Raw genomic sequence first — 18,674 nt, 5'->3', positions numbered from 1 at the left:
TTACCTAAATACATCTCTCCAGAGATTTTAACAACCATGAATGGCAGCCATTGATAAGCCAAACAGAATATGTAACGCACACACACCTGAGAGTGGCAAGTATAAAGTCGTTTATTAACAAATAAAATGGCCAGGGCAGATTTTAAACATGTAACAAATCCAATAGCATAAAACTAGGTGGAACTGACTTAATTTTCCTAGGATTCCGGCTCACTTCTCTCTAGTCTCTGCCACTGCCTTTCACATTAGCCCTCCAAGCCTCTCCTGTTGCTCTCTGGCCTTCCTTTAGAGAAGAAATGGCCCTCTGAGGACCTGGCCTCACTATTCAGCTTCCAGAACTCTCCCTCGGACTCCTCTGAGGTGGGTCTTTTGCACTAAAGAATGTATGTGTATATGGCAGGTCACCCTGAGGTGGAGTCCTGAAGAGGTCAGTAGTCCCTGGAAGCAAAGAAATTAAAACAAAATCCTTGTATTGAGCTTTCTAAAGCGGTCTTGGGTATTTCCCCCGAGCTTCTTTCACAACTCAGCTTGTACCACTGTTTCATTTGTACTTAAAAACCCAAGCAGGCCTATTAAGTAGCTCCTGATTGAATTTTTTATTAAAGAAGGAAATTGAGATGCTAATCAGGCCTTGGGGGAATGACTGGAGAAACCCGCATGCTTAGAGTCCTGTGTGCAAGGAAGGCAAAGTGAAAGAGACTCCAGTGAAAAAACATTTTCAAAAGGAATTAAAAAAAAATAAATCAGCATCCAGGAAATTGGAAATACATTTCTATTTTTAAAAGAAGTTTCTATTGTTTTTGCCCAACTGTTTCCTAACATCCTTCTAGAAGTAAGTTTTTTTCCTCAGTCTTTTTATTTTTTTTATTTCCATTTTATTTATTTATTTTTTCATTTATTTTTATTAGTTGGAGGCTAATTACTTTACAATATGGTAGTGGTTTTTGTCATACATTGTAAGTTTTTGATAATATTTAACTCATTCAATTTGGAGACAAAAATGAGATCTTCAGTTTAGAGTTGTGACAAGATTTCTGATGGAAACAAGATTTCTGATAGAAAAACATGGTTTTATGTTTTATTTCCCTGACTTCATGAGTTTCTGCATCAGTGAGCTGACATTCAAATCTTGAAAAGAAACTAATATTTATATCAGGGACCAAGAAGACCACCTACAAGTGGCCATTGGGCCTCTTCATTCTATAATCTCAATGCAGTAACTTTTTCCCTTTCAAGCACTTTGTCACCTTCTGACTCCCAGCTGGGCTGCTGCTCCTTTATCTGTGACATGCATTTCACTGGGGTCCTGATAGCCCTGGCACAGCATCCCTCATCCATCCCCTTTCTAATCTTCTCTATTATCCTCGCTCCTCCTAACTTTTTCCTACTCTCCACCACCTTCCACCCCATCATAGAGGCCACTCCCCATAGTACCTGGAAAAGTCACCTACATCTTCTCTGCAGTATATTCCCAATACTTTATTTTAAGGGAGGCCATCCCACATGAGGGAGGGAAAGGTGGGCATAGATGAAGAAATGAGCTACACAACCAACAAATTCTCCACCATAACCTGCTTTTTAACTTCAAGCATGTGTGCATGCTTAGTTGCTCGGTCATTTCTGACTCTTTGCGACCCCATGAACTGTAGCCCACCAGGCTCCTCTGTTCGTGAAATTCTCCAGGCAAGAATACTGCAGTGGGTAGCCATTCTCTTCTCCAGGGGCTCTCCCTGACCTGGGGATTGAATCCAGGTCTCCAGCATTGTCAGTTCAGTTCAGTTCAGTCACTCAGTCATCTCCGACTCTTTGCAACCCCCTGGACTACAGCATTCCAGGCCTCCCTGTCCATCACCAACTCCCGGAATTTACTCAAACTCATGTCCATTGAGTCAGTGATGCCATCCAACCATCTCATCTTCTGTTGTCCGCTTCTCCTCCAGCCTTCAATCTTTCCCACCATCAGGGTCTTTTCCAATGAATCAGTTTTTTGCATCAGGTGGCCAAAGTATTGGAGTTTCAGCTTCAGCATCAGTCCTTCCAATGAACACCCAGGACTGATCTCCTTTAGGATGGACTGGTTGGATCTCCTTGCTGTCCAAGGGACTCTCAAGAGTCTTCTCCAACACTACAGTTCAAAAGCATCAATTCTTCAGTGCTCAACTTTCTTTATAGTTCAACTCTCACATCCAAACATGACCACTGGAAAAACCATAGCTTTGACGAGACGGACCTTTATTGGCATTGTTGGTGGATTCTTAACTGTCTGAGCCACTTCAATCATGTCACACTAAAGTGAAAACCAAGACTCGGTTGGTAGAGAGTCTGTTTATTGGAGGAGAGTCTGTAGGAAAACAGCACCACTGGCACCAAGCTGTGATGTGAGCAAGATAAAAACTTTCATTTGTGTTCAGCAACTGAATTTGAGAATATATTTGTTACTGCAGTCAAGCCTAGCTTAGCCTTGACTAACACAAAAATTGGTATGGAAGTGAGGTACTGCTATTCAACAGAAAGGAAGGAAGGAAAAGAAAGAGGAAAATACCCTAAAATATGTGACTTGAGAGTCAGGTATAAAAAAGTGAGGAAGTGGTTGTTAGAAGCTATAGGGATGATGATCCATCTTACATGGTGGCAAAATAGTTTGTATATTTCTCATGGAAATAAAGCAAATGCTGTATCTAATGAACTTACAGCCTTAGGGGAAGAGATTGAAAAAGAAAGTTAATAGCACGTGATGGCTGCTATTGACTTTTTTGCTCGGGATTATAAGAAATGAGCTCAGAAAAGGGTTGGCAGGTGTATAACTAGAAATGAAAGGCAACAGAGAAAGTCATAAATTCTGAGTCTAATAAGGATAGAATATGAAGTTGCTTCTTAACCCCAAACTGTGAAAGTAAAAATTGAGATACATTTTGAATGACAAAGACCTCAAGAGTTATTTAGCCTCACAACAAGAATGAAATAGAAGGTGTGGCCAGTGACACACAGTTAAAAACTCTGAATGAATTAGGGGACACACACAACATCCTTTCAGTTAGACAAAATGGCCCAGAGAAATAATTTGACTACATGGTTTTCTCACTGGTGCCAAATACTGGGTACCAAATACTAGGGATTAACTGTCAAGAGAGAAATAAAGATGTACATGTGCTTTATTTTCTTGTTCCTGAATGTAAGGAAGCAAAGAAATAACAGGAAATCTAAGAAGTTTGTATAGTATCTAACTGTGGAAATGATTATTAGCAAATGGAAATGACTGGGATCAAAGACCCAAGAAGGTGACTCAATGTTTAAGAGGCTTTTGGTGCTAAAGCCCCCTCACAAGCCTGTGACTATGTAAAACTTAAACCTTGGGCACTCAACCTTCTTTAGAGGGAAGTAGGCTGAGAGAGTTTGACCTTTGACTCTCACCAAGGAGGACGGTGGAAAAGGAATGATTTCCCAGGATGGATCTAAAAACCATAGAAAATATCAAATTGGGGAGCATCTCCCTGAGAATCAGGGCCCTCCCAGAGGAGGCCACATGGAGTTGGGAGTGTCATATGAGTGTTCTGTGGCATGGGTGTGTGCCATGTGCAGCATTTTGGGTGTGTGTGAGCCTCTGGTTTACATCCAGATGTGCTGTAGGGATGTGCACACATCACCCAGAGATCCTGGACTTTGAGCTTAATCCCTCAACTAATGGGCTGTTTGGGTCATCTCCCTTGGAGGGGAGGATGAGTATATTTCGCTTGCAGCAAGGAGAGTGAATCACATTTTTGGTTATTAGAAGGGCAAACTGTGGTAGTTTTGTTTTCACCAACTATTCCTTTCTTTCTACTTTCTGGGCACCGGGAAGGATGGTATTTCCTGTCTGGATGGGCTCTTTTGACACGTTCTGGCCAATGAATTGCTGGGGGAATGACATTTAACTTCCATTGAAAAACCCACCCGGGTCCCTGCTGGAATGATCCAGACAGTGGCTGCTCCTTCAGCCCCAGGCAAGAGTGAGGACACAGAGGCGCCAGCCAACCCCGAGGCATGTGCCTCCAGGTGATTTGTTGGTTTAAGCTACTGAGATCTTGAGCTTAGTGGTAACACACCCATTCTGCCAATGCACTTGAATTATTTAAAAAGGCTAAGTGGTGCCTCCTCTGTAAGAAAGCATAAAACACTGTTAAGAAGGAAGGACTTTGGAACTTAATCTGCTAGGACTTGAATTCCTAGCTATGCAACTTCCACTTGTATGATCTCAGACTATGTATCCTTTCTAAGCCTCATTTTCCCCATTGGTGAAATAGGAATAATCACTGTATTAGTTTCCTAGGGCTGCCAGAAACTACCACAGACATGGTGGTTTAAAGCAACAGAAATGACATCTCTCCTAGTTCCGGAGGGCAGGAGTTCAATATCAGTTTACTGGGCAGAAACTAAGGTGTTGGCAGGGCCATGGTCCCCCGGAGTCTGGAGGAGAGGATCTGTCCTTCGCCTGTTCTACTGCCTGCTGGCTGACGGCATCCTTCTTCCTGGGGCCACATCACTCCAGTCTCCGCCGTGCCTTTGCATTGCCTTCTCCTCTTCTGAACGTGCCATCCCCGTGCCTCTCTCCTCTAAGGACACTAGTGACTGAATTGAGGGTCTTCTTGGATAATCCAGATGATGATAATGATGGTCCTTAAGGTAATCACATCTGCAAAGACCCTTTTTCCTTTTAAGGTAACACAGGTTCCAGGGATTAGGACGTGATGCTTTGGGTTGCCATTCTTCAGCCCCTACAGTAACAATACCCACCTCAGGGGATTTAATGATATAACACTTACAAAGCAGACATTAACAGTTATTCAGTCAATAAATATTAGTTTTTACTGTTATGTGAATGTATCTTATTTTCCCTCAAATGTCAAGTCTTAAGATAACAAGTTACTGCTTTAGACCCCACAGCCCACCCAGGAGGTGCCTCATAAAATGGAAAGAGCTATTAAATTAATCAAATCTTAAGTTGGGAAGTTATGAGATTAAAAACTATTCTTGCTCTAGAACTAACACTTTTGATCAATGAAACCAGATAGGTGGTAAATGCATTAAATTTTTGGTACAAATTAAATTAGATACCCCTCATATTTTGGCCAAAGAGCCCTCTGATTTCTAAATAGGCTTTTTAAAAAAAAATCAAATTTCCTTTTTACCTCCTTGTTTTTTTTTTTTTTTTTTTTTACCAGATGTGAAAAATTGGATCTTGTACTAAAACATGGTTACCTATTCAAAAACACTACATTTGAAACTCCTGCCTTAAGAAATGGCCAAAGTGTTATTTGGATTTAGTGTGTTAAAAGAAAAAAAAAATCTTACAGAGTCAGAAATATTAGTTCTCAGTGGAAGCATGATAAAGAAAGGCTGGGCAATAAACTATGTCGCCCCTCAGCCTCCTGCTATTTTTTATACCGCGTTAATACTGATGCAAATTGACTCGGGTTTCAGTGCCTGGCAGACAGGGCTCTGGGAATACTGTCCCCCCCCAGTCCCCCCTTGGTTGAGCCCTGCCATTAATCACCACTCGCCTGTCTCGAGATCTCCCACGGTTTGGTCACGGCTCCAAGGTCACAGGCTGTCATTAACATTGATCTGAAAAACAGAACCAAACAAAACAGCCTGAATAATCTTTTGTTGCATTCCTAAACAAACCCGTCCTAGATACATAAATAAATAAAATGGGACCTAGGCCAGCTCACATCTTCTTTACCTCCACAAGGGAAGCACTGTTTATAGTCCCGTGTTTAGCATCTCCATCGTGCGGCCACGCTGCTTCGGAGGACAAAGCTCGCACTCCCTCTCCGTGGCCCTTTTCTTTTGTCTGCGGTAGATCAAGGAAAGCCAAGCCCTGCTTTCTCCATACCTCAACCAAGCAAGTTCTGCTGAAAGTAATTTGTAATGGACAATGCTTTTTATTTTTAACACTCAGCAAGGGAATCAGTATATAATACTATACCCATAACTGATGAACCTATTTACCAAAGTATCACTGATGGATGGGGATGGAAGAAAACCCACACCAAAAAGGCAAATAGCCTGCCCTGTTAGGGGCTCCGGCATTTTTATCGGCTCCACGGAGCTAAGATTTACGAGAGAGAGACACACGGTTTCACTCCAGTTTACTACCTGGCTACAACCCTGTTTTACAAGCGTTACGAAGAAGAAACATATTCAGCCACAGCTTTTATTAATTTGAGCACATAAGAAAATACAGGCAAGATCCGGGTCAGATTTTTGAGGGGCAGATTTCTATTGGTTTATCTAGAATCCACACTGAACCCTGGATGTAAAAAACATGGGGAACACCGGTTTCAAAACTTAAAATATACATGAGTATATTAACATAAGTTATCATGCAAACCATGAAAAACAGTGTACAATTCAGCCCTAAACAGACATCCTTTTTAAGGAAGAATAAAGAATCGGCAGACAAGGGTCTGCAAGAAATCAAGACAAGGGTTAAAAGGAGAAAGAATCAAACAGACACCATCTCCTGGAGAATTCTAGAGAGTGAGGCTATGACATCATAAGTTGCAGCTCTGGTGCTCCTAACTGGGTGTGGTGGGAAGGGGAAAAAATCAGGCATGCTCTTTGTCCCAAATCTCTCTTTGTATTAAAGCTAGCTGCGTGTGATAAGTAGTGACGGATCTGAACTGGGGAGCCACATCTTGGCTCACTCCTTTTGGAAGAAAGGGGTGTGTTGTTAAAGGTCAGAGGGCTGTCCTGATGTCAGGTGTTAACATTTCATACCCTGCTGGGTTTGACCGCCTTAGAAACAAGTCTGCTTCCCAGATGGCAGAGCATGCCTGGACGGTGGTGAGAGGTTTGTGTCACTTCCCCAGGAAACTACTCTAGGGAGCAAGGCAGACCAGCAGATAACAATAGGTCTTTCAAAGTGCACTCAGGCAGCACCCGTTAGGAGCAGCCCTCTCAGAGTCAGGCAGCATCTAACTCCAAACACTCCCAAGCTAAGACCTGTGCAGAGAGACACATCAGCCTGTTCTTCATCTTTGGTCTTCTGTGACAAGCGATTCCGCAGTCCTTGCCATGTGCCTGCCTCTCTACTAAGCACTGTACCAACTACCTACTAACTAATGACTCACTAAATGACTCCTCATCACAGGGTGCTATTATTTCTAGTTTCCAGAGAGGTCAGTGGAAGTGTGGAGGGATTAAGTAACTTTCCCAAAGGAAGGAAAGGATTCAGGATCCCGTGCTTATCACAAAGTTGCCACACCCGTCTTGCTCCACTCCAGTGCTTTTCATTTTAGGTTCTGCTGGGACCAGAGAGGGACAAAACTGTAGGTAATGCATTGGACTTCGTAGTCTCTCTCCCAGACAGGAAATAAAATCTCTGTGAGCTTGCCTACTTGTACCATAGTTGATCATTACTTAAGTCTCATCTTCTCAATAATTTGAAGCTTACTTCTCAAATTCATGTCAACATTAATCAGTCAATCAACAAATTTATTGAGTATCTGCAAGGTGCTCTGATGATGAGAATTCTAATGGCTACCATTTATTGAATTGGGCTTTCCCAGTGGTTCAGTGGTAAAGACTCCATCTGCAATGCAGGAGCTGCAGGAGACCCAGGTTCAATCCCTGGGTCAGGAAGACCCCCTGGAGGAGGGCATGGCAACCACTCCAGTATTCTTGCCTGGAGAATCCCATGGACAAAGGAGCCTGGTGGGCTTCAGTCCATAAGGTTGCAAACAGTTGGACACAACTGGGTGACTTAGCACACACACGTTGAATAGGCATTAGAGAGTGATTTATATCGTCTCTGAGGTAGAGTTTCCATTATTATCTCCATTGTACAAAGCAGAGAATGTTTTGCCTTCCTGGATGGGGAGGGGTGGGGGGAGGTGGTTAGGTACCTTGCCTGAGGTTACATCCCTTCAGTTCAGTCGATCAGTGTCCGACTCTTTGCGACACCATGAATCGCAGCACGCCAGGCCTCCCTGTCCATCACCAACTCCCGGAGTTTACTCAAACCCATGCCCATCAAGTCGGTCATGCCATCCAGCCATCTCATCCTCTGTCGTCCCCTTCTCCTCCTGCCCCCAATCCCTCCCAGCATCAGGGTCTTTTCCAATGAGTCAACTCTTTACATGAGGTGGTCAAAGGACTGGAGTTTCAGCTTCAGCATCAGTCCTTCCAATGAACACCCAGGACTGATCTGCTTTAGGATGGACTGGCTAGATCTCCTTGCAGTCCAAGAAACTCTCAAGAGTCTTCTCCAACACCACGGTTCAAAAGCATCAATTTTTCGGCATTCAGCTTTCCTAACAGCCCAACTCTCACATCCATACATGACCACTGGAAAAACCATAGCCTTGACCAGACGGACCTTTGTTGGCAAAGGAATGTCTCTGCTTTTTAATATGCTATCTAGGGTGGTCATAACTTTCCTTCCAAGTAGTAAGCGTCTTTTAATTTCATGGCTGCAGTCACCATCTGCAGTGATTTTGGAGCCCAAAAAAATAAAGTCTGACACTGTTTCCACTGTTCTCCCCATTTATTTCCCAGGAAGTGATGGGACCAGATGCCATGATCTTAGTTTTCTGAATGCTGAGCTTTAAGCCAACTTTTTCACTCTCCTCTTTCACTTTCATCAAGAGGCTTTTTAGTTCATCTTCACTTTCTGCCATAAGGGTGGTGTCATCTGCATGTCTGAGATTATTGATATTTCTCCCAGTAATCTTGATTCCAGCTTGTGCTTCTTCTAGCCCAGCGCTTCTCATGATGTACTCTGAATATAAGTTAAATAAGCAGGGTGACAATATACAACCTTGACATACTCCTTTTCCTATCTGTAACCAGTCTGTTGTTCCATGTCCAGTTCTAACTGTTGCTTCCTGACCTGCATACAGGTTTCTCAAGAGGCAGGTCAGGTGGTCTGGTATTCCCATCTCTTTCAGAATTTTCCACAGTTTATTGTGATCCACACAGTCAAAGGCTTTAGCGAAGTCAATAAAGCAGAAATAGATGTTTTTCTGGAACTCTCTTGCTTTTTCGATGATCCAGCTAATGTTGGCAATTTGATCTCTAGTTCCTCTGACTTTTCTAAAACCAGCTTGAACATCTGGAAGTTCATGGTTCACGTATTGCTGAAGCCTGGCTTGGAGAATTTTCAGCATTACTTAACTAGCGTGTGAGATGAGTGCAATTGTGCGGTAGTTTGAGCATTCTTTGGGATTGCCTTTCTTAGGGATTGGAATGAAAACTGACCTTTTCCAGTCCTGTGGCCACTGCTGAGTTTTCCAAATTTGTTAGCATACTGAGTGCAGCACTTTCACAGACCCATGCTTTAGGATTTGAAATAGCTCAACTGGAATTCCATCACCTCCACTAGCTTTGTTCATAGTGATGCTTTCTAAGGCCCACCTGACTTCACATTCCAGGATGTCTGGCACTAGGTGAGTGATCACACCATTGTGATTATCTGGATCGTGAAGATCTTTTTTGTACAGTTCTTCTGTGTATTCTTGCCACCTCTTCTTAATATCTTCTGCTTCTGTTAGGTCCATACCATTTCTGTCCTTTATCAAACCCATCTTTGTGTGAAATGTTCCCTTGGTATCTCTAATTTTCTTGAAGAGATCTCTAGCCTTAGATTTAAGGGATTAGATCTGATAGGCAGAGAGCCTGATGAACTATGGATGGAGGTTCGTGACATTGTACAGGAGACAGGGATCAAGACCATCCCCATGGAAAAAAAATGCAAAAAGGCAAAATGATTGTCTGAGAAGGTCTTACACATAGCTTTGAAAAGAAGAGAAGTGAAATGCAAAGGAGAAAAGGAAAGATATTCCCATTTGAATGCAGAGTTCCAAAGAATAGCCAGGAGAGATAAGAAAGCCTTCCTCAGCGATCAATGCAAAGAAATAGAGGAAAACAACAGAATGGGAAAGACTAGAGATCTCTTCAAGAAAATTAGAGATACCAAGGGAACATTTCACGCAAAGATGGGTTACATCACTAGGTGGTTTCAAACTAGGGCTGGGATCCAAACAGTCTGACAGAACATCTCTACTTTCAGTGAATACAGTGGAGCCAGAAAGTCTGTATGGAGAAAGGAGACAGAATAAAGGCTGGGAAGGAGGATAGTAGATGTCTAAAACCTTTATCCAATTGGTGTAGGGAGTCAATTAAAGTTGGGGGTTCAGTTAAGGAGGGACCTGGCCAAAGCTTCAAGGAGAGGACTTTAGTACCTCTTATTAATTAAGAAGTATTAATAGATGTGAGAATAGTTTAAAGAAGGAAAGAGTGGAAGCAGGGAGACTGGTAGGAAAGCATAATTAAAAAGGGCATAAAACCAAGAAAGGCGGGGATGGAAAGACAAGGATAAGTGTGAGCACTTACAAGGGAAGAATGGAAGGAGGTGAATGGGCAGTTTTATCTTATTTTTTAGAGTCAGTCTCTGTACTTAAAAGGCCATCTCTGGAATAAGAGAGGAGGGAGGGAGCTTGCAGCAACTGTTTGTGTCTTGACGTCTGCATAACTCTAATCTGATTTACAGTTAGATGGTGCAATCTGCTTAGCGCAGCTGCAGAAATGAAGGTCAGGAACGCCTGCCATGGGGTCAGCAAAGGTCCTGTGACCCTGGAGAGCCTGAGACTTGCAGTCATGACTGCTACCAAGACTCTCCTCCAGATGCCAAAACTACTTCCATAATTATCTTGAGATAATCATTACTTTCTTGACTTGTTCTCTAGTTTTAAAAGCATTAGCAACTAAAAAGAGAAATATTTGTGGGGGTGGGATAAATTGGGAGACTGGGATTGACATATACACAGTACTATATATAAAATAGATAACTAATATGGACCTACTGTATAGCATAGGTTAACTCTACTCAGGACCCTTTAATGACCTATATGGGAAAAGAACCTAAAAAAGAGTGCATATGTGTGTGTGTGTGTGTGTGTGTGTGTATAACTGATTCACTTTGCTGTTACACCTGAAACTGACACAACATTGTAAATCGCGGCAACATAGTAAATACAGTAAGTTAAAAAATTACTATACTTCAGTAATTTTTTTAAAAAGGAAGACATTTTAATTTAAAAGATATTTTCAATTCAGTAAAAGATTACATGTATGAACTGCATTTTATGCTTACCAAACAAAAAGACGACAGCTTGCAGTCTACAGTCTGTCCCACTGCTTTAAAATTTACACAAACACAGATCCCAAATGGCCAACATAAAAGGACAGTATGGAAGTAACTCACTCTGTTTCTTTAGCTTTACCATCACCGCGCTACCATTGTTTATTCTGAATATACTGTTTAAAAGCAGAAAGGTGACATTCCCAAAGGTTGGAGAATTGCACGCGGAGTGCATGTGCAGTGAGGCCAAAAGGTTCTGAATCGCTGGGAACTTACTTACTCTTGAAAGTGCATCCCGAGTCCACCTGTGTCAGGGCTGATGGGAAAACTGGGTGTTTTGGGAATTAACTTACATGTGTACAATCCATACACAATGAAAGGATGAGTAATACTGTGTTAATTTGAAGCTTTCAGAGCAATTATTTTGATACTCAACAGTAACCTCAACGGTTGTTTAGAATTTATACCAACAAAAGAATTTTCTCTGGGATGAGTGTCTCATCCTTGACATTGTTTAGATTGCAGGCACATGGTGATGATAAAAAGCAGGCTAACTTTTAGTTGGTTTCATTACTATTTTAAAATTCGCTGGGATGGTGTTTCCCAGACCACCCCCTCCTTCACATGCACGTGGTCAGAGTCCAGCTGTGAAATGGGGTGGGGGTGCAGAGCTGGAGAGAAAGGAGAGTTCCTGGAGACTTCATCTCTGCTTTATGTACTTTGCCTCCAAATATGCTTTTTCTTACATATAGGGTTCCCTGCAGAAAAGTTTGAAAACCTCTGTGGGAAAACACTCATGTGGAAACACAATAAGCACTGGCATTTTAGGAGCTGTGCTCTGGAGAGAGGCCAGACCCCAGTGGTTCTGGTAGGAGAATTTGTGAGGATGCTGAGGAACAAGAGAAGAATTCCTTGAGGGGCGATTACATTTAGGGGGTAGTAAGGAGGAGGAAGGTTTCCCTGTGGTTCAAACAGGAAAGAATCTGCCTGCAATGCGGGAAATCAGGAAGACCCCCTGGAGAAGGAAATGGCAACCCACTCCAGTACTCTTGCCTGGGAAATCCCACGGACAGAGAAGCCTGGAAGGCTACAGTCCACAGGGTCACAAAAAGTCAGACACACACACACATACACAGGGAGAAGGAAGGCAAAGACAAATAGGAGAAAGAAGAGTCAGAAGATACCAGAAAATTCCGAAGAGCATGGGCTTTGCAGAAGCCAAGGCAGGAGAGAGTTTTAAGAAGGAAAGGCCAACACAGTTCAGACTGTGAAGAGATCTAGGAAGCTGGAGAGAACAAAGGTCATAGGATATGATCCCTGGGAGGTGACTGGTGACTTTCAAAAAGTGCAGAAATCACATTTTAGCAACTAAATTCCTCAGTCGAGGAATTTACTCTAAATACTAGATACACTTTGGAATACTATGCAGCAATCAAAGATGCTGCTGCTATGGACTTGGAAAGAATTCCAAGGCTTACAGTTGAGTGAACAAGCTAGTTCAGATTGATATGTAAATATGTAATTTATGTTAAACAAACAGATGGATGCTAAATAGTACATTTCCCATGGGTACACATGTATGGAAAAGCTCTGATAGTAGTCTGAAAATAAACAAGGAATTAAAAACAGCGCAAAGCTGTGCACAGTATGGGAACTGGGAGTGATACCCCAGGAACTGGGGCTTTGTCTATAATGTCCTGATTTGTTACAGAAAAATGTATTCCTATCATTATTTGTGGAATTAAGTGATATAAAAAGAAAGAAACTGCCTAGTATGAAGTTAGAGGAGTGTGGCTGAACTGTGGGATTGAAGGAGAGGAGAAAACTACAGTTGGACCTCAAGAAGAAGGCAGACTTTAGGGATGACTTTTTGTTTAACGGAGGAGATGGAAGCATGTTTCTTAGCCTAGACAGGTCATGTTGGGGAAAAAAATAAAAGCCAGATTTTGAAAATGCCCAAAGGAGTAAAATTGACACAGCAAGGTCAGAGGTCAGGGGTGGGGAATGGGGGAGGAGGGCCCGGAATAGGAAACTAGAATAGGAAGCTGAGATGGAGGTGTTGACAAGAGGAGCCCCCCAGTACCACCTCGGGAAGGACAACGAGAATGTCATCTGAAAAGATAACAGAGAGAAGTATGAACGCAGAGAAGGGGGAGGAGAGGGCCCTCTGGGGAGACAGTGAGCAGGGGGTCAGCTGTGGAGGCAAGGGGCAGGCAGGCTCTGCGTGTGAGATGCAGGCAGAGGCTGGGGGCTGGGGTAGGGTCCCCGGGGGTGTTTGCAGGGGGTGCCCAGCTGTGGAGCAGATGCACTCAACCCAGAATCCTGGCCTCACAAGCTTTCCCAGAAACACTAAACAGCTGTGGAACAGGACCAAGGCGCTAAGTCTGAGGGTGGGTGAGGTGAGGACAGTGGAAGGATGGGGCATGAGGCAAAGAGGAACAGTGCCTGTCCAGCTGGAGTGGCTGCAGTGGGGAAAAGTGGTTAAAACATGCGGAGGGAAAATGAGATTTTGTGCTGTCTTTCCTAAACTACTGAGAAGTCCCATGAAAAGTCTAGAGCAGATTCCTTATCCCAAGCACAAAAATCTTTTGATTGGTTTTCCATCTAAAATGCCTACTATCTCTAAAAACAAAACAACCCAAACGTAACTCTCCACTTTCTTTTGTTCTGTGTAACTGTTTTCCAAGGTTCAAAAATCCCATCTCCAATGCAATTTGCACACCTCCTGAAACACAACCAGTTCAAACATCTTCTAATTTTGAAGGCAAATGTATGGAGAGGAGGCAATATAAAATAAATCAGAAGATGAAAAGACATATTCTCTATCTTTTCTCTAATTATTCAACTAGTTTCTGAATGTTTTGAATGTAAGCTTTGTTACTTTAAATATCACTTTTGCACTCTTAGCATTGTCAAAAAGGCATTGGTAAATCTTCAAACACTGAATAAACACACAAACAAGAGCTTTTTCTTACCGAAATATATCACGATGGTTTTTGATGTTCCAATCATATTCTCCTTTACTGACAAGTTCGAAGAATTCTGTTCTCCTCCTGCATGAAATCAAATGAAAATTCTCAGTCTGTGTGGTGATATAAACACATTTATGGGAAAAATATAAGACCACCTCAACCAAGTAATTTAATATTTGAAATCATGAGGCTAAAGTGCTATCAAAATAAACCACTTTTTAAAAAATGTTGAGGCTTTGACAAAAAGCCACAGTCATTTCCAAATGTATTTACAACAGAAAAGATTATCGAGCCATAAAACAGAAATCAGTGTGGTCCCGCATTTGGGATTACTTGCTGTGAAGCCCTGTGACTCTTACTGAAAAAGTCAGAGAAGGGAGGCAAGGACACATAAAAAGTGGGAACAGTTCCAGAATGTTCTTTTATCATTCAAAGTAGAACTGAGCTGTATGATCATCCAAGATAATATAAACTCCCTGGTAGTAAATTCAGAACAAATACTTTTGTAGAGGTTAAAAAGTAACCATTTCATCATTTCAGGGCTTTAACACATAGGCTATGGAGTCAGAAATAACTGTGTTTAAACCACAGCTCAGTCACTTCCTTGCTGTGCAACTTTGGAAAGTCACTTAAACCCTCTGAACCTCAATTTCCTAATCTCTAACTCGAGGGTCCTATCTGCTGGCTCAGAGTTATTGTGAGGATTAAGTGAGATGACAAGCAATGTGTTTAGCATTAGTGTCAGCACATTTTAAGTGCCGGATACACAAGCATGTGGAAATGCATTTAGAGATGTGTGTATATGGAAAAGAAAAGAAGGGAAACTTCTCAAGTTGTGAAAATAGGATTGCCATTCCTATTTTCAAAACTTTTGTTTAATCTAGTTTTATGATTTTTCATTTTTATAATGAGAAAGGAAAAAAGACATCACCATTTTGGTTCTTTAAGAATCATTTCCCAAGATCTCACATTTTTGGCACTTTCTAATGGAGAATGGCGACTTAGCAGCAGCAGCAGCAATGGAGTAGGGAATGAAGCAGGGCAAAGGCTAATAGAGTTTTGCTAAGAGAACGCACTGGTCATAGCAAACACCCTCTTCCAACAACACAAGAGAAGACTCTACACATGGACATCACCAGATGGTCAACACTGAAATCAGATTGATTATATTCTTTGCAGCCAAAGATGGAGAAGCTCTATACGGTCAGCAAAAACAAGACAGGGAGCTGACTGTGGCTCAGAGCATGAACTCCTTATTGCCAAATTCAGACTTAAACTGAAAAAAGTAGGGAAAACCACTAGACCATTCAGGTATGACCTAAATCAAATCCCTTAAGACTATACAGTGGAAGTGAGAAGTAGATTTAAGGGACTAGTTCTGATAGACAGAGTGCCTGATGAACTATGGATGGAGGTTTGTGACACTGTACAGGAGACAGGGATCAAGATCATCCCCATGGAAAAGGAATGCAAAAAGGCAAAATGGTTGTCTGAGGAGGCCTTACAAATAGCTGTGAAAAGAAGAGAAATGAAAAGCAAAGGAGAAAAGGAAAGATATTCCCATTTGAATGCAGAGTTCCAAAGAATAGCAAGGAGAGATAAGAAAGCCTTCCTCAGTGATCAGTGCAAAGAAATAGAGGAAAGCAACAGAATGGGAAAGACTAGAGATCTCTTCAAGAAAATTAGAGATACCAAGGGAACATTTCATGCAAAGATGGGTTCAATAAAGGACAGAAATGGTATGGACCTAACAGAAGCAGAAGATATTAAGAAGAGGTGGCAAGAACACACAGAAAAACTGTACAAAAAAGATCCTCACAATCCAGATAATCATGATGGTGTGATCACTCACCTAAAGCCAGACATCCTGGAATGTGAAGTCAAGTGGGCCCTAGAAAGCATCAGTACTAACAAAGCTAGTGGAGGTGATAGAATTCCATTTGAGCTATTTCAAATCCTAAAGCATGAGTCTGTGAAAGTGCTGCACGCAACATTCCAGGAAATTTGGAAAACTCAGCAGTGGCCACAGGACTGGAAAAGGTCAGTTTTCATTCCAATCCCTAAGAAAAGCAATGCCAAAGAATGCTCAAACTACTGCACAATTGTACTCATCTCACATGCTAGTAAAGTAATGCTCAAAATTCTCCAAGCCAGGCTTCAGCAATACGTGAACCATGAACTTCCAGATGTTCAAGCTGGTTTTAGAAAAGGCAGAGGAACTAGAGATCAAATTGCCAACATTAGTTGGATCATCAAAAAAGCAAGAGAGTTCCAGAAAAACATCTATTTCTGCTTTATTGACTACACCAAAGCCTTTGACTGTGTGGATCACAATATACTGTGGAAAATTCTGAAAGAGATGGGCATACCAGACCATCTGACCTGCTTCTTGAGAAACCTGTATGCAGATCAGGAAGCAACAGTTAGAACTGGACATGGAACAACAGACTGGTTCCAAATAGGAAAAGGAGTACATCAAGGTTGTATATTGTCACCCTGCTTATTTAACTTATATGCAGAGTACATCATGAGAAATGATGCTGGGCTGGAAGAAGCACAAGCTGGCATCAAGATTGCCGGGAGAAATATCAATAACCTCAGATATGCAGATGACACCACCCTATGGCAGAAAGTGAAGAGGGACCAAAGAGCCTCTTGATGAAAGTGAAAGAGGAGAGTGAAAAAGTTGGCTTAAGTTCAACATTCAAAAAACTAAGATCATGGCATCTGGTCCCATCACTTCCTGGGAAATAGATGGGGAGAAAGTGGAAACAGTGTCAGACTTTATTTTTTGGGGCTCCAAAATCACTACAGATGGTGATTGCAGCCATGAAATTGAAAGACGCTTACTCCTTGGAAGGAAAGTTTTTACCACCCTAGACAGCATATTAAAAAGCAGAGACATTCCTTTGCCAACAAAGGTCCGTCTGGTCAAGGCTATGGTTTTTCCAGTGGTCATGTATAGATGTCAGAGTTGGGCTGTTAGGAAAGCTGAACGCCAAAAAATTGATGCTTTTGAACTGTGCTATTGGAGAAGACTCTTGAGAGTCTCTTGGACTGCAAGGAGATCTAGTCAGTCCATCCTAAAGGAGATCAGTCCTGGGTGTTCATTGGAAGGTCTGATGCTGAAGCTGAAACTCCAATCCTTTGGCCACCTCAGGTGAAGAGTTGACTCATTGGAAAAGACCCTGATGCTGGGAGGGATTGGGGGCAGGAGGAGAAGGGGATGACAGAGGATGACATGGTTGGATGGCATCACCGACTTGATGGGCATGTGTTTGAGTAAACTCCGGGAGTTGGTGATGGACAGGAAGGCCTGGTGTGCTGCGATTCATGGCGTCGCAAAGAGTCGGACACGACTGAGCGACTGAACTGAACTGAATGAGGGGCTCTTTAAAGGATCCTGTCACACTGCTTCCCAATGTGCACCCCACAAAATGCTAGTCTTAGGAGGTGCTGCATGTAAAGGGGGTGCTCTGGCCAAGTAGATTTAAGAAATGCTTCCTGTGATTATTGAATATTCACCACCCACATTAGCCTTTTGAAGGCGCTACAAAACATTGAGATATAAAAGCCTATTCAACTTGACCATAGAATCCCATAGCACTGGTGTTTTAAAGAATACACTTTGGAAAATACTACCATGGCATTTATGGTGGAAATCAGAGTAGGATCTTGGACACTTAGTCTGACTCATTGTAGTTTGGGGGACAAAGGACAAGATGCTGAGTGCTACTGGCTCCCCTGTTTCTTGTCTGGAGTCCCCATCACCAGCTGGGTCCTTACTGTTCCAGGCAGACTTCCTGGGTTCTGTCATTTACTAACGACATGACTGACTTTGGGTAGTTAGGGTTGGTGGGAGGATTTACGTAAAACACTTGGCAGAGTGCCTGGCACACAGTAGCTGTTGAGTAAGGATTAGCTCCTGTTATTAAGCTCAGAAGCATTGGGTATACTGGCCCTCGCTGGTGAGTGGCAGAGCTGGGACACAACACAAGCTTTTGGAATAACAGTTGCCCCAAGCAGCAAAGGGCCTTCCCTGGTGGCTCAGAGAGTAAAGAATCTGCCTGCAGCGCAGGGGACGTGGGTTTGATCCCTTGGTTGGGAAGATCCCCTGGAGAAAGAAATGGCAACCCAGTCTAGTATTCTTGCCTGGAGAATTCCATGGACAGATCAGCCTGGCAGGCCACCCCATGGGGTTGCAGAGAGTCAGACACGACTGAATGACTAACACTTCCGCTTCACTTCATACACTAATGTATAGCAAAATTGCTAGGTCATAGAATGATTCCTATGTTTAATTTGAGTTTTCTTTATAAATATAGATTGTTAAGGGCATGTGTAACCTTTGAAAAAGGCTGCTGTAATTCTCTGATTTATAGGTCAGGAAACTCAAGGTGAAGGAAGGTGAAGCGATTTCCCCAGGATCCCAGGGCAGTTATGAATAAATCTAGATAGATTCCAGGCCCCCAGCTTCCCTGCTGTGGCCTGTGTGATAATCTTTATAAACTGTGGGTGGCATGAGCCTTGGGGGCAGAATAGCCTTGCCTGCTGTGAGCGTCTGGACAGAGATGTGGCAG

At 42.5% G+C, this 18,674-nt stretch overlaps 1 protein-coding gene across 1 annotated transcript in view; it reads right to left on the bottom strand.

The window, feature by feature from the left end:
• PDE11A (phosphodiesterase 11A) overlaps positions 1–18,674 on the bottom strand; it is a 402,070-nt gene that overhangs the window by 37,269 nt on the left and 346,127 nt on the right. Inside the window, exons 16-17 of the mRNA XM_020908326.2 lie at positions 14,098–14,175; positions 5,538–5,601 (exon numbers count right to left, since the gene is read on the bottom strand). Coding sequence (XP_020763985.2) covers positions 5,538–5,601; positions 14,098–14,175 — 142 coding nt within the window. The remainder of the gene's footprint in view (positions 1–5,537; positions 5,602–14,097; positions 14,176–18,674) is intronic.

This window comes from Odocoileus virginianus, chromosome 13 (assembly GCF_023699985.2).
Source record: "Odocoileus virginianus isolate 20LAN1187 ecotype Illinois chromosome 13, Ovbor_1.2, whole genome shotgun sequence".
Lineage (NCBI taxonomy): Eukaryota > Metazoa > Chordata > Mammalia > Artiodactyla > Cervidae > Odocoileus > Odocoileus virginianus.
The sequence above is the reverse complement of the archived record's forward strand: the minus strand, read 5'-3'. Positions and strand labels throughout refer to the sequence as shown.